The sequence below is a fragment of the Cuculus canorus genome, chromosome 2, assembly GCF_017976375.1.
Source record: "Cuculus canorus isolate bCucCan1 chromosome 2, bCucCan1.pri, whole genome shotgun sequence".
Classification (NCBI taxonomy): domain Eukaryota; kingdom Metazoa; phylum Chordata; class Aves; order Cuculiformes; family Cuculidae; genus Cuculus; species Cuculus canorus.
The window spans coordinates 43,044,564-43,068,302 of record NC_071402.1 but is presented as its reverse complement, the minus strand read 5'-3'; the positions used below and the strand labels follow the sequence as shown (position 1 = coordinate 43,068,302).

General features: G+C 37.3%; 1 protein-coding gene across 11 annotated transcripts in view; it reads right to left on the bottom strand.

Moving 5' to 3' along the window:
• ST18 (ST18 C2H2C-type zinc finger transcription factor) overlaps positions 1-23,739 on the bottom strand; it is a 174,640-nt gene that overhangs the window by 18,219 nt on the left and 132,682 nt on the right. For all 11 annotated transcript variants that reach the window (XM_009567203.2, XM_054060186.1, XM_054060193.1 and 8 more), the window contains 6 exons: positions 23,468-23,558; positions 21,902-22,006; positions 20,331-20,536; positions 16,980-17,191; positions 7,900-8,142; positions 2,082-2,197 (listed from right to left, as the gene is read on the bottom strand). In XM_009567203.2, coding sequence (XP_009565498.2) covers positions 2,082-2,197; positions 7,900-8,142; positions 16,980-17,191; positions 20,331-20,536; positions 21,902-22,006; positions 23,468-23,558 — 973 coding nt within the window. The remainder of the gene's footprint in view (positions 1-2,081; positions 2,198-7,899; positions 8,143-16,979; positions 17,192-20,330; positions 20,537-21,901; positions 22,007-23,467; positions 23,559-23,739) is intronic.

Below are 23,739 nucleotides of genomic sequence, written 5' to 3'. Positions count from 1 at the left end.
GTAATCTGAAAACACCGTGCTTTGTGTGGATTTTTTCATTACAAGTCGAGTTCTTAAAAGGACAGTTTCATTACTGGCGCTAGATTCTGATAGCAGTTCATAAATGTTAGGGCTGAAGTTTCTGATCTGACCTCCAGTATAATATAGGCCAGAGAACAGTAATTCCCAAAAGAATTCCCTCAACTTCTGACTAAAATAGGGCACATACTTTAGAGCCTCATCCAACCTTTACTTGTTGACGTGTGAGAAATTAGGTGTTAGGATGGTTTGCAGAGCAGAAAACACATGAAGCTCATACAGCTGAAGTTCAGAATGAGCAAAAAAGTTTCCCAAGATGTTTTTCAGCTGATCTGAGAAGTGATACAAAGGTGTTGTACATTCAGCAGGACAAATATGTTCATTATGGTTGGACTTGATGACCCAGTGGGAGGTGGTAGTCACACAAAAGTTCACTGCAACTGAGCTAACTATGTCACATTTTTTTCGCTGCAAGTGCTTATGTAATTATAAAAACTTCCTCATGATGGAGCCACCTGTATTGAATTGTTCTATACAAGTTCTGACCTCAATGGGTTCACAGAAATACAGTCTGATTCCTATATTACCTATAGATTATTTTGATAAATCAAAATTATTTCTTGTTTATGTCTTGGACAGATACATTTTAGATGCGTATTTCCACTCAGTATTTGAAAATAATACAGTAAACCCACTGTACGCTGATCATTACCCTAGTAAATACTCTGTGTAGGAGAGCAGAGAAGTATTTTACGGTTGTCTCAAAACAGGTCAAGATTACAAAGGAATAAATATTACAAAGGAAAAGCCATTAGTCTTCAGTAAATAAGCTCTCAGTGATTTTTGTATGCATTTGTTTCAGAAGAGTCAAAACAAACCTTATCTATAGCAATTTAGGTCATGAACTCCAACTGCAGATATAATGTTGTGAGTAGACAACATGCAGACTACACAGCATGAGGGGAAAGAGTAGCTCTTCACAGCAGCTTGCCCCAGGGAACTGTAAATTCTAGAGATGGAGGCCAATCTAACTGCTTCAGTGCCACTAAGTCTGGGAGCAGGACACAAGGTGACTGGATGCGACTCATTTATTTATGGATGAGCCCTCAGTGATATGTTACGGACTAGCATCTCTAAAGGATAAGAAATGCACTTGTCTAGAGAGACCAATTCTGGTTTGGGACAGAAAGAAAAAAGAAAGATGCTATAAATGCTAAGTCCTAAGTGACTTTTAGTGAAAACACTGTCTTGCTATCAAAAGGGTGTTGTTGTGAATCCAAAACGGTTTTGTGAAGGGCCTAGATGAGATTTTAAAGAGCGACTAATGTTATGAGCTGTCATTTTACCAAATGACTCTGAAGTGAAACAAAGTGTTTTGTGTACAAAGATTTAATGGGATTTCTCTTCAGTTTTAGATAATAAAAGTTGTGCAAATTATGACAGAGGCAAGCAAGTCTCTGTACTTGGGAAAAGAGGGTATTTACCTGTTTCCTCTGAGTGTGAGTTTGTGCATCCACTGAATTTTCAGCAGGACAGAATAACTAACTCTGATTTGAAGGAGACAGGTGAAGGACTTAAATATAGATTTCCTACAAGTTGGAAAAGCCTGAGGCAATTCCTATCTTGCATGTTATCTTTTTATGAACTTTGCACATCTCCTGTCTGAGAAATCCTGAGTACTTCTACTCAAGAGCTCTACAGTGGATTTATAATGATGATTGTCCAAATAAAGTTTATTTAATTATTTAAGCATTACCACAGCCAATCTGTATGTTTTGTAGAATGACCTGTTGCCCATTTATTGCTTATCTATCTGAGGAATAAGGAGTGATACCCAGAATGACATTAGTCATGATTCTATCCAGACCTTCAGGCCTACCCTGGCTTCTTTCACCTCCCAACCTCATGTCTACCCAGTTGCATACCCACAGCAGGAAACTACCTGCAGTCATGTAAGTCTCCCTGCTCTGCTCCTGCAAATCTTCTCCAAACCAGCACTCAGAACAATGGCAAAGTCAATTTTACCAGAGCAGAGGAAAGCATGGAATTTTTTTGTGACTCACGTGATAAGTTCTTTTTTCAGATCTCTTGAGTGGAGCTTGGGTTTAGGACTTGGTATGGAGACATCTCCTGGATACTTCTTTTCCTCCATATTTTCCATAGAGTTCATTGGATCTTTCTGAAATATTAGATGAGAATGTGACAACAGGTTTTTCTCTTCAAGCCCTCCCATATATTCAACAAATAACTTGTTTTTTCTCTGCAAGTACATCGAATTTTGTGGACAGTTGAAGTCAGTATCATTGCACTCTGAATTACAGAACTGCAATATAAGTTCTAAAAAAAGCTTGCTTTAAATAAACATCTGTAAAATGTCTGTAAAATGGAATGACTCATTATCTTATTCGAAGAGCAGATGCTTGTTAAAATAAAAATCATCAGAACAAAACCGGATTGAAGTTTTCTTAGTAGAAGGCTTCTAAGGGTAGTTCTTGGTTTGCACTATTTGTAGATTAAAATCATCAGTGCTACAATGTTGTTTAATAGATGGTATGGACTACAACATTCACTTTCTTGGGAAGGAATTTCAGAAATTTGGAGTCTTGAAAGGAAATTGTAGTTTTGTTTTCTGGAAAATCTTCTTTGATCCCCTTAAAATAGCTTGGTTTATACTGTTTTGAGAATTAATGCCTTTAGTTATTATTATTTAAAGAAAGATAAGTATTTGGTTTTAGAGGAATTTCAGCAGAAGGATGCTCTGTGAATATTGTATCATTCAAGAATCCTCCAATGTCCATATCATCAATTATCAAATCTCTTTTAATCAATTCTGGGACTTCATGTTGATTTTGTGACTCCATTCCAATACTCAGGTAAGTATGCCCCAGACATTACTGTCTTTAGGAGCAGAAACTGCTGCCTGTGTTTGAGAGGAGAAGCTCCCTGCTCCTTCTAAATTCACAAGGCTGGTGCCATAGATGTTCTGGGCTTGTGCAGCTGATGAATGTGCCAGGACAGAGGGACAGGGATGTCTGCAGAGCTGTTAATGCAGAGCAGAGGGCTGAAGAGAATCTGGACTGAAAATAGGAGATTCTGCCTAACAGGACTTGTAAGCTCTGTGGGGGTGTTTCTTCTGATAAAGCTTCCATATGGTCCTCAATTCTGGCAGCTCATCTTTGCCTGTTTGGAGACTCAATCCTCAATATGACTTCCTTCTGCTTTCTGGTACTGGCTACCTACTGCATCTCACACTGCACATACATACAGAAACCATGCCATATTATTGCTACATCAGTTACTTCTGATTTTTGCAACCACATTTGTGGGGTTAGTTTGTTTAGGAATAACCTAATCTGCTATAAATATAGAAAGCAAAATACATATATTCAGCTTTTCTAAACTCTTCCATCATAATTATCAAATAATTATTTTAAATTGAAAAAACCCTAAACCTGATATATATTAGGCTGTTATAATTTTATTTATAAAGGAAAATTTCAAATAAGGACTAAAAAAGAAAAATTTAAAAAAATGAAAGTTATTTTAAAAATGTTAATTCAGAAATTGTAAATAACTGAAAGTCCTCCAAATATGGAAACTAAAATGCTAAAAGCCAAAGCTGGAAAAAATAATGTCAGCTTCATTCAAGATTCAAGAAACCTCAAAGACAGTTTTTCAACATTGGGTTGAATCCTAGTTCCAGCGGCATATGAGGGTGGTTTTGCCACTGCAATCTGCAGAATAGGGATTTGAGTTCCTGACTATCCACAAGTTCTGACTTGACTCAATGCAAGCTCCTACAGGGATCATCACCAGTGTAAGTTACAAAAATCAAAAGCTTCCAAAAGAAACAACAATAGGGTGACTCTCTGTTGCCAGCTGGAAGGGGTCAGATGTCAAAATAATTTCAAAAAACACAGGTACAATTGTTTCCACTTAATGTAATGAAGGCTGAAGAACACTGGATTATCAGCTTCCCCTCTAACAACTAACTCTGTTAGGCTACATCTGTATCACTGAACTGATGAACAATACCATGTTTCCAAAAATTAAGTGCGTGCCTTGGCTGGACCCTAAATATTTAACAAAGCCAGGCACACATCAACCTCTTCCACTTCTTGTGAAAGGTACAACTGAAAGAAGCCTGGAGTAGAAGGTGGTGGGAAGACCACTTTGGCATTCCACTGTGATTATAAGCTGTGTAATGAACCTCAGGATGCACCTGCAGCAAACAAGAGTAGCTGTTTATGCTGCAGAGTATATTAATAATTATATACATATAGATAGATCGTGTTCTTTATCTCAAGTGAAAGAGATCTCTTGATCTATTGCTGGTGATGGACCAGAAACTTGTGTGTGTGAGTAATTCATCATGTCACTGTCTGATACCTGCTGCTCAGAGAAGAATGATTGAGAATTATGTATATCAAGGCTTGACAAGACACTACAGCATTGCAGTTCACAACTTCATTTATTGGCATTGCACTGAATCATTCAATAAAAATCAGACTGCATTATGAAGGTTGACATGAGTACATCTGCAGCCACCAGTATAAATCATACTAGAGAGTTTAGAATTGCGGTATTTTTATTTTCTATGTTTGGAATAATAACTTTTTCTGTCTTTCAAATAATAATAATTGTGAATTTCCTGAATTGACTTATTAAGACTTATAACTTTTATAAATCGGTACCTACATATGCACATACGTACAGAAACATCTATAATTTCATAGTAACTGCTCTTTTGATAAAAGAAAAATTCTAATAAGGACCAAAGTGGGAATACAGTTTGTTTCCTAACATCGTTTAGTGTATTTCCCAGAAATGAGGGAGTCATGTAGACATTTAAATGCTGATTTCTTCAGCATTGTACTAGCACATTGTGGAACACTTGGTATTATTCATGCAGCATGAAATCTTCAGGTGTGCAGAAGGTGTAAAACAAAGACAGCACAAAGGGAATGTAGGCAAGGGGATACAGAAACTCTGCCTTTCTAGGACCTTTTGTCGGTACATGTAGCCCAAAAGGGGCTGTGTCTGTGAAATGAGTCGGTCAGACCTAAAGCCAAAATATTTTTTTCATCCTTCACACGCAGGACTGAGCATAGAGTATCATGCCTTGGCCTGTGTGCTTCTCCATCAGTTTTGCTTTAGAGGGGAGAGAGAATACTTTGGGAAAACACCTTTAGCACTTCCCACTTTTGGGTCTGTTAGGTGATCATCATCACAACTTCTCAAAATCCAAGCATATATGTAATTTTTCCTTTCCTGTTTGTGAATGGATATATAATTAAATGCTATTAAAATACTGAAGAATTGTGGGCTAAAAGAAAAATCAGAAACAGCCCAGTCGGGCCAAGCACTACTATTTTCTGCAAAGAGCATGTGTGTATTCATGTATGCACACTACAGAAATCAAGCAAGCAATGAAACTCCATTAATGTACAGATGGAAGTTTATATTGATTTCAGCAAAGACCAGAACATAATGGTAACATGAATAACAGATAATAGCATCTGGCACTTTTAACATTTTTAAGCCCTGAAATCTTTGGAGAACTGACAGTTGAACTAACTGACAGCTCTAGTTATTTCTCAGTGCTTTCCTTTTGGAGAGATTTTGAGCTTTTTCCAAATCCTGAATTTTATTTTTTTTTAAGGGGGCATATGGACAGGCTATTTTGCTGAGAAAGAGAGAGACAATATTTTCTGGAAATTACCACAAAAATTAAGCAACTGTTGTGCATATGAACTAGATAACAATGAATTAGAAATAGATATAATCAGTCATTTTCTTTGCACGACGATAACCGTCACTCTTCAATTTACAAAACAGAGCCTCTGGCCTTGAGATCACTGGACATGTCAATGGTCCCTGGGATGGCAAAAGTTCACATCAGAGGTCTGGGGCCAGATCCTTGATTAGGGACAAACTGCACAGTGTCAAAGCATCCAATGCAAAGGTCAAGAGTGCCTGAGCATGGACCTTTTTGTCCTGTTGGGTAGTCCACTGATGCCTCCAGCTCCCAGTGCCAATAAAGGACAGGGAAGCAGCCAGTCACATGTCGTGGCCTCCCAAAAGTTGACCAGGGACTGAAAAGGATGAAAAAATGCTCCTGCCAGGGCTCTTCCAGTGAGCTGCTGTGGCAGCAGGGAGGAGGGGCAGCAGGACAGGCCCCCTGCCAAGTCTGCAACACAGATTGATCCCCTGCCGTTCTCTCAAAGCTGGATGTACTTACTCATTATGCGACATGAATGGAGAAGACCTTGAGCCCTCAGCCTACCGCTTCATGTCAAACCTTGTCCAAAATACTGCTACAGGGATCGTGCTCTCATTGCTGATATGAGTATCATCAGCCTCACAGAGGTGACAGCAACGTGCTCTTTCAGACAACCTAGCCTCCACAAAATTATTCTTCATGGTACAAACTACCTTAGAAGTCCCATTACAATGAGTGCCTACCCTCTGCTGACAAATATTTTTCTCTGTACAACTGAACTATGTTTTATTTTCAGTTATATTTTGAATTGATGATCAGGATCTCCTAACCTCAGCCCTAAACAGATCTACACCTGTCTATGTCTTCTTAAAGTGACAATTTTGATATTTGAACAAATTATAATTTTGTAATAAATATAATTTCAAATGCACTATTTGATCTATAAAAACTAATAGGGAAGAAATGTTTTTGAAGCCGAATAAAAACTCCAAATTGGAACATCTTTATGCTTCTTCAGGAAGCTATTGCTCAGGCTTGTCTGTGTTAATTACCAAGATTTTATCTAATTAGCCTTCAAAGTTGCTAATAGTCCCTTCCTGATTGAAGAAAAATGCAAGTAATCCATATTCTGACAGCCAGGCTCAAGAGAAAAAAAAAAAAAATTACCAGCAAAAAGATAATAATACAAAAGAAAGACAGTAGAAGAGTATGCTGTCATGTGGCCAAGATAGGAGAAGTGGACACAAAAGAGAAAAATGGAAACAAAACCAAAATCAAGACAATTACCAAGTTCAAAATGGCTTTTGAGAAGATCAGCCATAAAAATTAGAAAGGTAACAAATAAAACTGTCTGCTGAAATTTTAGTTTCTCATTTTTGTACCTGCAAATGCATTTTCAAGTTTGGGCTTTTATATTTCCTAGGACAGGATGAAAAGGGAAGACATCTGTATACACTCATCTAGTTTTTCTATGTTATTTCATTACAGCATAAATAATTAAACAGTCAGTGGAAATATACTCTTGTGATACTTGCTGTAGCAAAAACTTTCAGAAATTCCTAACAATTTTTTATTTCTGATTTTGTACTCTCAGACTAGCTTGTGGATCACTTGTGATATCTAAGACTCACTGGAAGAGTTTTCTTGAAGCGTGTTAAATTTAAAATAAAATGTTTTCCACTGAATAAATGTTGCAGGTAAGGTTTTAAGCATATGTTTAAGTATGTAGATAACTACTTCTCTAGAATTAGAAAAATGTGGTGTGGAAAAATTGCATTTTCTTTTAGCATGAAAAAATCTGCCTTTGTTTGATTTTGTTGTTTTGGGTTTTTTTTCTAGTTATCCATAAGCTATTCTGGTGTATGTGCTGCAGGACTGAGCTATTAGGAGTAAAATGTAAAAAGCAGTCTCTGTTGGTGGATACCTTTGATTTCCTTAATTTAGAAACTCATAGGCTTTCACGAGTAGGCTCCAAGAGCAAAGTTTTTCAAAGTGAGTAGTGACTTTTAATGTCAAAATTAAGAGGCCATTAAAGCCAGCTCAGTGTTGACAAACCTCTACTAGTGGAAATCAATTCCCTTTAAACTGCACTAGACTGCAGTCATCACTTGGGATGACCACTCATCCAAAGGAAAAAGTCACTCAAAACCAAAAAATACCTCTTTTTCTTCTTTCCTGCCATGGGTCTTGCTGTAGTTGATTGGGGTATCCCAGCCTTCCTGTTCACAAAGAGCCTGGTAGAAGGCTGCGTTTACCAAGATGCTGCTTGGTTTGAAAGGAGAAGAGGAAGGAGTGGGAAGTGCTGTGCTGGAAGAGGTGAGAGGCATAACTTTGTCTTGGCTTCGGTTCTTTTTCATGCTCAAATCCAGAGTTCCATTTTCATCCACTTCTATCTCAGCTCCCTGAGAGGAGAGAGAGAGACATGTTTAGAAATGGACATGGTGAGGCCGCAACACAACCATGTGGTGCTTTTAAAGGATAAATATAAATGCACTCTTTTATTTAAATTTATCTGAATCTAAAACCAGATTTTCGATTTATATCAGTTAATGTCCAACTCTTAGGCAGACTTAAGGGTAGCTTCAGTAATGGTATGCCTGCATCTCAGCTTAAACAAAGTAGAATTTAAATAAGATGCCTCTAAACCATAACCTATGCAGCCTAAATCTAGTTTTATTTAAAAAAAGTTTAGCTTTAAATCTTCTTGATCTTTTCACTCTTACAGAGAACTATGACCCCAATTCACAGTTAAAAGCATTAATGCATTGTTTAGGTCATCAACAGCATTAATATTACATATCCTCCCTTCCCCCCACACCCCGGAAATATTACAACATCTGCATCATGGGGGAGAGAAGGAGGGGGGAGAAGAAGGATGCCTAAAAGTACAGTAGGATAAATTTTCTCTAGGGCTTCATATATCACTTTGATATATTGCCTTTATCATAGTTTGACTTGGAAATCACCTTTTAAAAGATTTACCACAAAACAAGGACCAGATTAGGCCACTAAGGCACAGGTCTGCACAAAGAGCACTAGACTGGGAACCACTGGAAGATCCTTATGAGGGTCTCCCTGGTAAGAGACCTTCAGTGTGAGTTAACATAGACTTTGCTATCTGGGTAGTTCAGCAAACAGTAGTCTCTGATTGCAGGGATGTGTACAGTCTAGGGAGGGACCAAACTTCTCTTTCCAGGCTGCAAGAAGCTCTCAGAGCAGCTACTGCTTAGAAGGAGCAAGTGCTGCTCTGTTGAACAAGTGAAGGAAACTCACTGTTCTGCTTTACACTGATCATGGAAGAGTACAAACTCTTCTTGCGATGTAGAAAGAGCTTCTGAAAGTGCAGCTTACTAATTGAAACAGTAAAAAATTTCCTCTCATGCTCTACGGTATGTTTTGAGAGCTCATACTGAGCTTTTTCTGCATTGAGGCAGTGTTTCTTTCTCCCCGTTTCTGGACTCAGGCCGGAGTAGACATCTGTACACATTTAAGAAGTTGAAAACCTTCTCGTAGCTACTTATTGATGAGATACTGTTCCCTTGACCTCTCCCTGTAGATAGAAATCTAGTGATCTACAGCTAGTTTTGCAACTATGAACTTCTCTGTGGCCTTGAGAGTTCCAGTCTACAGCTGTCTGAGATGACCATCTTCTAGGTGGTTTTTTTTTTTTAATCACTTGCTGTTGTTATTTCAAATGCAGGAGCACTGATGGAATTAATGCTTAAGTCTTAAGCAGAAAGCAACACTGCATATTGACATATTACGTATACGGGGATGCATATAAGACTGGTCTTTGCTGTTGCCAACAGTTACTAAAATCAAGTGGGAAAGCGGTGAAAGAGGTGGTTTCTGGAAGAGCACTTTGTAGCCTCATTCTTTGTGTTGCCCTGAATAAGCTGGAAAATACTTCCACGTGTAAAATGCTATAATTAACACTGCTCTGTGTCTTCCTGTTATTGTCATCATTACTATTTTTTGTTTGCACCACCACAGTGCTCAGAGACAACTTGGGAACTTGGGGCTAGATGTGTTAAGTGCTGTATAACTGTAGGAGACAATCACATAAATCCAGATTGAGCCTTTCTAACTTGCTTAGCATAAAGGTAAACTCACAGCATAAGAGAATCACCTCTGTTGTTAATAGAAAAGAGACAGCTAAGGCCAAGGGGCAAGTTTTTACATCTTTCTTAGACTTCTCCCTTAGGAATAGGTGAGAGTGATGGAATGTGTCACTTCTTCTTTCTTCCCATTAGCTATTGCTAGAGTTTGAATGATTAGTCGCCCATTTAATAGTTAAAGATAGGGCAGTAGAACTTGTCCTGAGATCTTAAAAACAGTTATGGTGAAACAGAGAATTCTTCCTCTGTGCTGAAAATGTGACATGGCCACCCTAGTTGCACTGAAGGCACAAGGATGGAGGCACAAGGCTTCGTTCATGCAGCCTCATCTTCTACCATTGCCAGTGATGACTCTCTAAAGGTAAAACACATCTGATGAAATCTTTTCAAGCAGAGTGAAAAAGTTTGTTAAAAATGAAAATTTGGGGCCCAACAATCTCTCCTTGTTCAGACATTCTGACTCCCTTTTATATCCAGGAGCCTAAGACAGATGCCCACCTAGTCCAAAGCACTACCAAGCCATCTGCTTGCCTCCAGTCAGAAACTCGGGCACCTCTTATGTTTGCTTCTCCTGCGTAGCAAAGTTCACATTTTCAATCATACGGCTTACAGAGAGAGATGTTTTATTATATTTATGGGAAGTAAATACACTTCTAATATGTTCATACTAAGATGCTTTGGCTATATCTTTCTGCCCCTTTTTAGTAAATAGTTTAATCTCCTGTGATAGTTTTAAGCCCTGAATTTGACAGTGCAGCTTATCCTGGATAATAACTTAGTAACCACAACATCTTATGCCATCTGTATAATATCAAATACATTTTTATATGAGTATTAATAAACCTTAGTTACAAAAATCCAAGATATTAACTATATCAGTGCCAAGAGCGCACTCCAGGATCCAACAATATGGCTTTGCCGTGATTGCCCCAGTGTTTTTTGGCTTCACAGTTGATATGTAACTATAGCAATGAAACAGAGCTACAGTAATCAAGTTTAATGGCCAATGTAAAGTAAAATGCTAAATATTGTAGTTGCTGACATTTTTCATAATAAAAAAACTTGGGTTAAGTCTGCACAACCAACATTCACATAAAATTCCAGACCTCTGTGACAGATGGCTTAGGAAGGGAAGCCATGTGACTGGGCTGCAGTAGTTTTATAGTGCAAAACCCATAAATAGTGCAGATTCTCTGTCACCGAGAAAATATCAACTACTCAGAAGGCAACAGTGACAACAAAAAGTACCAAAATCAACCAGGGTATCCACCTCAATGAAAATATGCATAGAAAAATGGCAGGAAATGTATTGTTTCTGAGAAACAGATACCATTATCCACAACAAGGAGCTCTGGCTCATGAAAAGAACACTTACTAATATAGGTATTTAAAGCTTCCTCAGCACTTTCCTGACATTCACGTTGGGTTGTCCAACATGCACCTAATTCTGTTCAGAGAAGGCTGGGTTGTGTGTTTGTGAAGTAGCGTACAGATGGGGTTTAAGTGAGCTCACAGATGCACACAACAATTAAATATAGTCATGGAAAAAATATCTTCTTTTGCCCATTGCAGGATGGATCACAAGTTTACAGCATGGCTTTTTATTCAAAAGGATATAAAAGAGCTATCACTTTGTTGCCTTTGTAGCAAACTCCAAATGGCAGAGCAAAAAGAGACGATAGAGATACTACTCCACTTTTTATTCCTGTTCTCATCATACCCTCCTCTCAATATGTCTCCTTTGCTCGTTTTACCATGTTTATTTTTACATTAATTTTAAAATGGAACAAAAAAGACAAAAATGGCAAATAGCAAAAAATACTAGAGCAGTGCTATGACATGCTGACAGAAAATGGCACTTACTGTGCTTAGCTCAGACTTGTAAAGGCTGTGCTCCCCTCAGTGAAGACAAGATCTTATTACTGTCAACTCTAACGCATGTGTGAACAGGTCTATATTTATCCATTTATCATGACATATTTAAAATATAGCTACCAAAACAATGTAAACTGTTCTGATACTTCCTTAAAAATGTAAGCAAAAGAGTGATGCAAATGTATCTTACTATTTCCTAACTTATTATTTCACAGCTTTATAAATCTTTGGAGCCTGGTTTTGATCTTTTTTACATTTACTCTTACATTTACACTGGTGTAAACCAGGAAAAAATCCTCTGAAACAATGAAGAAAAATCAATGAGAGTGAAAGGATACATATGGTGAGGTTACTCCTTATCTACGCCCAAAACAGTGAGAGCGTAATCACCTCCACAGATTTTACAAGGAGCAGGAAAAGGATTCCAGAATAAAAAATGCGAGAAAAATGACTTAAGCATATTGTCTTTATTCCGGGATCTATTCTGTGAAAAGATAAGGTACAAATAGTACTCTACCATGAATATCTATCTGTCTAAAATGAAGACTAATAAATATATGTAAACAAGAAAATAGTCTCTATCCTCTTCGAGTGCTTTGTACTTTAAAGTCAAGCTTTTTCATCCTCCTTTATTTCATGACATAAATATTACAGAATATTTTCTAGTACATTATTACATCTTTTCCTTAGAACTGAATTACATCAGCTGGGGCAATAAAGGATGTTGTTTTTGTGGCAAATTACGCCTGCATTTTTTTGTGTGTTTTTGGTCCATCTGATCGTTCATAGCATGTAATATTCTGCAGTGTGTCTCCAGTAATGATTACAAGTTAAGCTTTATCTCATAGCTAGATCAGAAAGAGTGAATTATTGTTTCGGCATGAATCTTACTTGAAACCTATGACCTTAGGGAGATTATATCTTTACGTATAAGGGGGTTTATGTATTCTTTGCTTGGCATCAGCCATACAACTTAATACTAAGTAAGCCCAAAGAAACATTATCAATGATTTTGCATTCCCACTAACAGTCCCGCCGAGTTTGGAAAGCTCAGAAGAGCTCTTCAGTTCTGGTATTGGAAGTAACTCTGAAACCAGTACCTTGCCATGTGTTTGAATACTTTTCTTAATGCAACTCCATCCAGAAGAGTACAATCTTTTCTATTTCCAGCCAGTAAAAATACATGCACCTGGTCCTCTGTTATTCAGACTTAAATGTAAGCAATTGAGTTCTTCTGCAGCAAATTAAAATATTACTGTTTGGGTCAAAATAAGAAAACTTGTAACTGCTCAGCAACATCTGAGGCAAAAGTCAGGTTACAATTTCAACCCAGGGCAATTCACAATTTAAAGAAAAGGTTAGCCAAGAATGTACTCAAGGAGCAACAACCACAGCAGTATAATAGGATGCACCAAGTGAAATTCTTGGGTGATTTTTCAGCCTGCATTTAGACTTTAAGGTATTTGGAGTAAAGAACTGCCTGACAAAGGTGCTGAGTACTAACTACATTGTTGAAATAATTGATGTAATGATCACCATCATCAATATCCAATAATGAAGAAATGACAATTTTGATCAAAAGCAGAATTTGAACTTTAAATGTTTTTAGCAAGTGTCATTTTTTGTTTTCTTCGAAGGCATAGTGTGCATATGCCATTTTGTCTAAACAGGTGGGAAACACACCAAAACAGTCAACAACATGTTTGGCAAGCGGTACTGATGAGGATACAGATAAACTGCATTGCTAGCAGCTACCTCTGTGAGATGTGAATGTGGTGAGGCCGGTAAAAAGGGAAGATCTGTGGATATTATGATGATTTAGACTCTTGCACAGTGATAGTAACTGCAGGGTGATCTTTCTAGGGGAGCCCTTCTATTGACTTCAATGGGAGCTGAATGAGGCTAAATAAACTGCAAGTCAAATGCAAGCAGGAGGCTGTTTTGGGGTACAAAACACAAGAGAATTGGCTGAATAGGATCATATTCAGGAGAAGAGTTTACTACAGTCCAGGGTGGAGGAACTGAATAGCTCAGATGATGTAATGATAATCTGGTAGTAAATATTTTTGAAAACAGTATTATCATAGTATCTGATGAATTTAGCATTTTGTATGCAGCTGACAGATAAGTCATAGAGAAAGTTTAAGATCCATTTTATGGCTCGCTTCAGAATAAATGTTTTCTTTAAATTGTTTTTTTTATAAATTTTTAATTTTAATCTTGAGATGTTTGGCAAATCACCTTTGTACATTAGATATCTTTGGAAGCTTTGCTTACCAATGGTACTATTTCTCTACCCTTGCTATTCCCTTATTTTTCTTTTTTTTGTCTTAGACTCTCTCTTTTGCACCAATGCATAGTGAATGTGAGATATAAAGCTGAAAATCCAATAGGTTAATGAAATTTGAGACTGTTCTGTAAAAAACATTTACTTTTTCATTTAAATGTTATCTATATTTACAGAAAGATGATGAACAGCCAGGTAAAAACGTCTGACTCTTAGTAAAAGATGGACAAGACTCTGGAAGTAAAGTAAAAGTAAAATTTGAAGAGAAAAAATCTGAAGTAAAATTTGAGAGAAAGAAAAAAAAGTACTTTGAGAATACATTTGTGCTAAAAATATTTTAGTGTTTTCCCACCCACACCTGTTTAAGCAAGGTGACATATGCATGCCTTGAGCAAATACGAGAAAATGACAATTGCTTGAAATGTTTGAATTTCCAGTTCAGCTTTTAAAACTTAGAAGCACAATATTTTTAGAGGCCTGACAATTGTGTAACTTGCAAAGAATTTAATGCAAGACCAGGAAATCCTCTGCAGTCCCACATGTCCTTGGATTGCTGGGAAGCTGTCTGAGCTCATATAAGAGCAAACACCTTCACAAGTCAGGAGCTTTGATCTGCTAAAATATGAATGATGCTAATCAATTTTTTTTTTAGGCAAAGGAACAAGGGAGCATGACAAGGCTCAGGGCTGAGAGATCTGGTACTATGGGCTGTAAAGACAACCACCTCACACAGATATTCTCAGACATGGTTGAAGTGTGTGCTATCAAGAGTAGGAAAAAAGCAATCATTTACTCTGTAGTCATCCATTGATGCTGCCTTATTTGAGACTCAACACTGATAAAGTCTCAAGAGGTAGTTTTATAATCAAAAAATTTGTAGGATATTCTAGCAGTTAAACATTTATCTTCATGCCAAATAGCAGCCACAAAACAACTCAGAAATGTAGTCTCTTTAAAAATAACCTAATTTTTTGCTTCACATTTTATAATAATTAAACATCTTCATTGAAGAGAGTCTGATGATTTATTTCCACTTTTTTTTTTTTTTTGAGTCCTGTATTATAAAGCAATAAATAGCCAAAAACAAATAAAAATGGGTTTTGTGTGGTTTTGGCCACCAAATCTGTTTGGGGCTTACTTGCCTGTGTTCTAGCCAGAGGCTGATTGTGATTCTTCTGTCAGATGTTTTGTAGCAGTATGCCCTCCAGAAAGTCTGGCAAAAGTGGAGGCAGGCAGATAGCAAGGTATGCAGGTGATTTTCTTTTAGGCTGGATTCCTGGCTGTGAAAAAGGAGTAAGCTATGTGCCCCAAGTGTCCCTCCATGCCGTTACTTTTATGTTCTCTTCCATTCAAACCTTCCCCATGATTTGGCAACTGTGAAGCAGGTACTGAGAAGAAAATCTTTGGGTTATGCCTAGTCCCTTTACTGCCCTTGTCTGGCAAGAAAGGTCTGTTGTTGAGGTCAGCCAAAGGCTGCGGCAGCAATTTAATCCAGCCATTGGCATCAGCTTCCTTTTCCCTGCTAGAAGAAGTCTCTGTTGAAGATTAATGGAAGGAACTTTTTGCAGCAGATATCAGAGATGGATTTGTCATCTGGGAAAGGCTCTGTGAGCAATCTTTTGGGCAGATAATGCCTGAGTTATAGGGGATGCATGTAGGTACACTATAAAATCTTACCCTGTGACATCTCCCAACATCAGTTTCAAGATCCAAGACTTCACAAGTAAAAATCAAAGGCAGCAAAGTAAGGGTTATTATGCTGCAAAGATGCAAAGCTTGGAAGAGCTAACAAGGTGTTATGCTGTTGTTCATGATTCCACTAAACAAATAGTAGCTAAACTCTTAGTGGTGGTGAATGAAGGCCCAACCAAATTGTAGACCAATAGCTGTGGAAGCTACCTCTAGCCAGATTGACCCTGACGCTAAGATAGACAAGGTAGAGCAACACTGACTTGCAGAGAAATAGGTCCTCTGAGCACACACCATGACTCGGAGTCCCACAGCAGAAACACACCTGCTGCTCTGTGTTTTGATAATTACACCTCCCTTCAGTACCCAGTGACTTCTTCGCAAGTTCTTTTAATGTCACCCTCTCATCTACACAGAGCTTTCAAAACTTTCGTTGTAGTGGAGCCTGTGTGATTTTAATACAAATAATAAAAAACTCTGCTCCCGCAACTGCGTTCATCAGAAGGAGACCTTATCTGTTTTCATCAGCAATATAATACTATGTAATGGCACAGAAGATAAGGCACACAGCTCACACAGCACCATTCGTAAATCATAAAGATCTGTGAGAAAATGCAGAGCAGAAACCAAAACATGAAAGCCACACAAACATCTACAATATTAGGCAGCTTTCCATTATGACAGACTTGTCCAAATTATCTCTTTCCAAACGCTGTGGGCCTGATTCTCCTCTCTTGCCAGCAGAAAGGAGAATTTTACCGAAGTCAGTTATTCCCCTCCTTACATCTTGTCAAACTGTTGTGTGCTCTAAATGCAACAGACTCAATAGGTTTAGTTCAGTTCCATTGCTACTAAAATATCACCTTGATTAATCACATGATTTTTTAAATCAGCCTCCAAAATGGTCGCTTATGGCAGGTTTCAGAGAGAGGAAAAAACTCCCTCTTTAAACAGATATAACTCATTATTCTGGATTTCAAATAACCTCCTTTTTATTCCCCCTTCTCTCCCCGCCTCCTTCCTCCCCCCCCCCCCCCCCCCGCCCCGTATTTAGAGCTCAATTATGAATAGAGATAGCATAATTTCTGCTATTTATTTATTTTTATCAGAACTGGTCACTACATTACTGTTTTTTTCTCTGCTTCTCTTCAAAACAGTATGCAAACAGAAGCCTCCTTTTTAGGGATTTAATGCAGTCACTAACATGAAAGACAGTTTATTCGCACAGTTCAGTAGCTAGCATACCCTCCAGGTTCTTGGACTACCCTACCTTGGCAGACAGACTCTGTGGTTTGTTGGAGAGGATCTCTGCTGCTTCCCTGCAGCGGGTGGAAAGGTTCAGGATAGCAGCAGCTGCTGCTATGTGGGTGTCTTCACTACATTGACCGTAGCTATAAGAGTTGGCATGGCAAGGGCTCTGTGTGTGGGCGCTAGCACTAGGCAGTCGATTAGAAAATTTCACTGGATTTGAAAAATGCTTTGCTGTTGAAGAGAGATTTGATTAGCAATTGCACATATGAGATTTTTCCCATTATATAGTTTTGCTTCTCAGACTACAATTTTGTACATAAAAATATTCAAAGAATACATTTAAAACAATCCATTGGCTGTAAGTGTTTGCTGTAAAAACAGCTTCAGGAACATGATAGTTTAATTTTTACCCAACAAATACACATCTTTCAACAAAACATCTGAGACTTCTACTCAGATTTTATTCATTCTTTACTTGGACGTTAAAAACAATGATGTCTAAGGAAAGACCGAACAAGCATTAGTGTGTTATTCATTGTGACCTGACAACACTGGTGGGCAAATGTAATTGTAAATTTATCCTTATAAAGGCTTCCTCTTGGAGCTCCATTGCATAAAATACAAATAGTGACTTGTCCAGTCTTAGCTAAAACAACACTGCTTAACCTACTTAAATGAATAAGTCTGTTATTTAAAAATCTTTGCTTATTTATGTGAGGAGAACAAGACCAGGCTCTCCAATGAACCAGAGCAATCAGATAAGAACATTACCTGGTAGGAATATTTAGTCCTGATTTTGAGGAAAATTTTAAAAATTTAAGTCTACTCTTTAATACATTCTTAAAAAATAATGAAAATGAACGCACATATTATAAATGATATTGTCTCACTGTTTTATGTTGGTTATCATTTGTAAGATTGCACAGATCTATTACGCACAAAGAGGTCAATTGAGAATGAAAAACTAACAGGTGAACAGAAAAGCACTTTCACAGACTGAAGTGTTGTGTGTGATTCTTTGTTTTCTGCTCCATCAGCAGCACTCACTCTAAAACAGGCAGAAAGAACACTGCTCTCTGTTCTGGATTTTGGAGCTTGAGATATCATTAACTGTTGCAGGAAAAACACAGCACCATGATTTCAGCTTTTAGGAAGCAATAATCACTTCTTTTGTCTGTAGCTCTCACAATGTCCTACAAAGATAAACTAAGCAAAATCCAATTTCTCAGCCAACACCCAAATACACCAAGAACATTTCTGCATATGGCCATCTGCTTGCTCCATAAAGATCTGAGCCCCAAGGCTCTGAATCCCTTCAAATGTAGAGCTTTGGATGAGTGCATTTTAATGTTCAGACCTATACAAGACATCGAACAAGTCATCTTTCCTCAAACTTGGGATGCTTGTGTGCAACTGACTGCAGCCGAATGCTATATTCAGGTTTTCTGAGTACTAGAGGCATCTCAGTAGAGTAATACATAAAAGTCTCATGTTTCATTTATCCCTTTCTCCAGTGCAAATGAAAAAAGAATTTATCTACTCTTCTGTAAAACTGTAGCATAAATAAGAGCGTCTACATTTTAAGCAGTTGCTGCAGCTAACTTCAAAGCATATTTGAACCACAAAAAAATGCATTTCGCTTTACTCACCCTAAAAGACTTTCTTAAAAACCCAACAGACTATGAAAGGTGCACGTTTTGTTAACAAATGTAATTTATAGGCGCAGAAACCACAGAGGGCTAATGATGGGCTTTTGGCTAGCTGCATATTTACAAAGGATGCTGAACTGATCATTACATCGTCAGCTTCTTATTGCTAACTTTGGTATATCTATATAGTTGAAGTACTCCCCTGCTCTTTTACTTTCACCTTTCCATTAAAATAATAGCTGCACACTGCAATCTTTGCAAGAACAACAGGCTGTAAACTTCAGCCCTGATATACATTATACATAAATTGCATATGTATGGATTTGCATTTGTATAAAAACATTTCAATCATTTTTTCCTTGAAATGAACCTGTGAAATAGACATACATCTGTGCAAAGAGACAGCTAATAGAGAACACTCAATTTTGCAAACAAAATTGGAAAATCTGCCACCCAAGAAGCTGGCAATGCACATATTTGCTTTCATTTGAACAAGCCTATTTTCCAGGCCAGATAAATATCTACTTTTCATTTACAATTTAAAACGTGGTAATTATATACATACACAGACACATCAATACCTATAAAGATATGTGTGTGTGCACTCAGACATGTAAATAAATATATATATATAAATTATCAATTTTATAACTTCATTAAACATAACATTCTATAGTATTAGAAGTATCTTTACATGAGTGTGCGTGTGTGTGTGTGTGTGTATGCACACCTATAATTTTCTGCTTTTCTGTTCACCTTACTGTCCACATTTGCTGGGATAAGTGGGGTGCGATTTGTTTTCCTTTTTTGTTTTCCTTTACTAAATGTTTTGTCATGAATAAAAGAAGGAAAAAACCCCTCTTTTGTCATATTGTTTTGAACCTATTTTCTCCTGAACCCAAATATGATTCAATCAAACCCCTTTTTCCATTTGCAACGTAACAACATGATCATTTCATTCTTTCAAATAAAGAGTATTTGATAATGGTCAATAAAATGGCAGAATCTTGGTGAAGTTTCCCAGACAGACTGTGAGGATTATGTACAATAAATTATCAGTGCTCTCGCTGTGGGATCTCATTTGTACAGAAGAGTACCTCAGCAGATCTGTAAGTGATGCAAGCAGGGGAATCTCAATAACAATTTGATGCACTGGATTTTTCTGCACTGCATGTGTGGTGTAGTACAGAAACAGGAGAGATCAAAATGAATTCAGTTCAGGCCTAGAAGTAACACAGCTGAGGCACATGGTTGTCTAGGAGGAATAATATCTGTGTGGTTACATCTATAATATATCTGAAATACATTTTAAAGCCTAACTTGGTCTTCTCTCAACTACAATTTGTAATGTCTTGTGCAGATGCATTCTGTGGGACTTCTCGTGGTATGTTTATCACCTAAGGATATCACAATTTAGCCAAGGAGGAAGGTGACGGATAAGACAGAAACCATTCTTTTTTATTCCTCTTTGCCTCTGATAATTGCTCTTAACAGAAATGTAAAAAAAGTAAAACTTATAGTGATTATATTTAGCATTCTAGCATTCTACATTTGGAAAAATAGTGATTACATTTAGTATTCTGGTCACAAGTAGTTAAAGATGCTTCCTACAGAGATGTTTTGAATTCTAGAAATTTGAAAGCAAAGACACCCCCCCCAAAAAAAAAAAATTCATTAACATTTTGCCCATTTTCCAAGAAAAAATGGAATTTCAAGCTTACATTCAAGGAACTGGGGTGTTTTTCGTCCTTGTGCTGCAGGTGTTGTTGTGCGTTTGCCAAAGACTTGTGCATCAAAGCTGGCATAATCAAATGGTACTTTCCCAAACTTCTCTTGTTCTTTCACCAGGGTTGCTCTGGAGGAGGTGACTGGCTGTGAGCTCCTGTAGTTGTACTGAGATACCTCAGGTTGCTTCGCTAAATTTGTCCTGCAGAGAGGAGGAAAAGAATGAATAAGGAAGACAAGAATATCTTTAAATAACCTTATCTAGAAAACCAGTTCATGGTTTCATCTCGGTGTCACGTAGTGTGCTGTAATCACATTTTAAACTTACTGGTAGGTGTATGCAAGAAATATATAATATAGATATGTTAGCTTACCTCGTGGTCAAAAAGTACTTTAACTTCACACACGGTCAAAGCCGAGAACATAAAAAAATAATCTAGTATTGTCTAGTAACATTGTGGGCTATTTAAAAGAAAGATTCTGATTTACTTCCAGATTACAACGATAGCATGATATTTCCTTTAGTTCTAAAAATCATCTGTGTTTTAACTAGTCAAAGGACTTGTAGCTTTATGGATCACTATTGTTCTTACTTTACTGTGAATGAGAATCTTATAAATATAACATAAGACGAACCAAAATAATTACTTCTCTTATTTGGGAGGAACAAATGATGTATCAACTGTTATTCCATTTAGTTACTGTTCAGTAACTACATGTCTTTAGTAATTTCCTAAGGACTCTTCATATGTAGAGTTAAGGCACGTGCCGTTGGCAGACACATGGACGTAATATTCTATAATGGCTCTGAAGGAACCATTAGAGTTGATCATGTCAATAATCCACAAATTAAAGTGTCCCTAAATAGACCTGAATATAATAGGTTGCAATGGCCGTGGTGCCAATGATGTGCAAATTATGCATGTCTGTAAGGTCCATATAACTCTCAAACAAAATATAGTTGCAATAAAAATTGTTTCCCCTTTTTGCTGCCATTGAATAAAAATAAATTAAAGTAATTAAATCAATAAACTTAAAATAAAGAAGCTCAAAAGACAACTTATTCAATAGTGGGGAAACAGAATGGGCAGAGTTCTCAGCCCCTTCAAATAACTCATTACTTACTGGATCATTGGAAGATACCTCTGAAACAAATCACAAAATAAATGAGGACTGAGCAGCTAAAAGTGCATTAAGGTCAGAGAGATCTTTGGTCAAGTTTCAGTGGCCAAAATATTGTAACAAAGGAACAGTTCTTGAAAATTGTTTAAAACATTTCAGGAAGATGGGAGATTCGGTTTACAGGAGAAAGACATTTGAGAACAAATTATTAGGCTTTTTGTGTTGAAGTAGGAATTTATTAGACTGTATTTGATTGCTTTTCTAAAGATATGCCTATTGTCTTTAACGTCAGCCACATGGACAAGAACCAGAAGAAAGCTGCTTGTTACTTTTAAGATACAGGCAAATTATTTAGCTTCACAGAGGTTCATCTTGGAAAACTGAGTTACTCCAATAGAATTGGCGCAGAAATACCTTGAAATGGTTAGTTTGTGAGGGCTCCTACCTGTGAGTCTGATCATGGCACTGCCCAGCTTTCGGAGACTCAAGCTGGTTCTTGTCTTGAGACATTGCTAACTTTTCGGCTGCAGCAATCGGACAACCAGAAAGGCTATTTAATACAAAGTGAAGAAAAGAAGGAAAGAACCCACATTAAAATGAAATCCTAAGCACAGAAAATGTGCACTGTGGAACCCAGTAATGTCAAACTTCCCTGGGGCCCTGTGTGTCTATGAGAGCTGCTGCTGCTGTAGCCCAGATTCATCTGTTTTTCAACCCTTAATGCAAAACTGTGAAATCTGTGTATTTGAGGTGATATATCTGGAAACTGAATCATGTAGGAGTTTTCCACAGTTCTGCTTTGATGTTTTGTGGCTGGCAAGTCTCTAGTAAATTTTTTGACAAATGACATTTACTTTATCAGCTAAACCATGCATATAAGCCTCCTACTGATTAAAAGGAAAGTGAATTTGGGGAAAAACATGGGTATGTGAATGACTGTTACCAAAGAATATATTTTGTCATTTCAAGTTGTGCTTCTTTTTTCTTTTTTTCCCATTTGCTTTATTAGATTAAAACATGTTTTCTTATCCTATTCATGGGTCGCTTATGATGCAGCTGATGTGCTGCGAAGATGACTGGGGATTTAAAACAGTAAACAGTGGAAAAAAAAATTACTGGTCCCTTATTCTTGTAGATATGCTTGTAATCTCTCTGCTAAGAATTAAGTTTTGTATTAAAGATAGTATATAATAATCCTTGATTTTTGTGTGCTCATACAAAAACCAATCAATCAATCAATCAATCAATCATCAGAAAAAAAAATCCCACAAAAGTTCATTTCAACAAAGAAAGTTGATTTTGAAACTTTTATGTTCCAAATTTGATTGTAAGATTAACAGTACATTTTTCCAGATGCACTATGATGGAATATTTTGGCTTTTCCAGCAGAAAGCAGTACTGACAAGAGCCATGCCACAGCAGTGGCTTGCTGGAGACAGAACGCGTCAGCTCTCTGCCTCACCTGCAGCCCAGCTGTGATTCCCCAGCTGCCTGTCTGGAAGGCTGTTCTCAATTTTACTTTCTCCCTGCAGGCAGCAAGTCAAACAGACAGGAGTGTTTCCAGTGGGAAGATGACCTTCCTGAGGAATGGAGCTAATTTTTACATGGATGTTAAAATATTCCACTTAAAATTTTCTGTTTTGCTGAAAGGTAGTCTATCTTGTTGGAAAGTTCCTGCCAAGGACTAAGATGTATACAGTGCAAAATGAAGAGGTTTTGGGTTGTGCTGTTTTTTTTCCTATTGTAGCAATAATAATGTATTTATTCATTCCTACCCTTTTTGCGCGATGATGAGGTTTCACTGTGATGAAACTGTAGTTTGAAATCTCTGTGAAAAATGCTAGTGGAATTTGCCATCCTAGGTGCTGCAGCCATATTTTTATAATGAAATTAAACACAGTTATTTGGTTAAAAATAATACAGACTACCCTTGCAGTTCATAGACATAGCATCTGATTCCAAGATGTGCACATTAATTTATTCCTGTGTATATGTGCAATTTCTGATCTACCTTCTGTGTGTGTTGCGATTGCTGTTGACATGTCCTCTTCCAGTGCATCCTGGGGTGGGGCACTTTAAAACATTTTCGTGCATGGCAAGAACTAAAGAGGAATGAGGAAAAAAGGTTGATAATAAAATGTATCAGTTAAAAATACATATATTAAAAAAGATGAACATTTCTTTTTTGGATTCACATTCTCATTTCTGTCCCATTTTGACCACAACAGAAAAGGAGAAGCAAAGGACCTACAACACAGCAAGGCTGGTGCCTCTAGCATATAC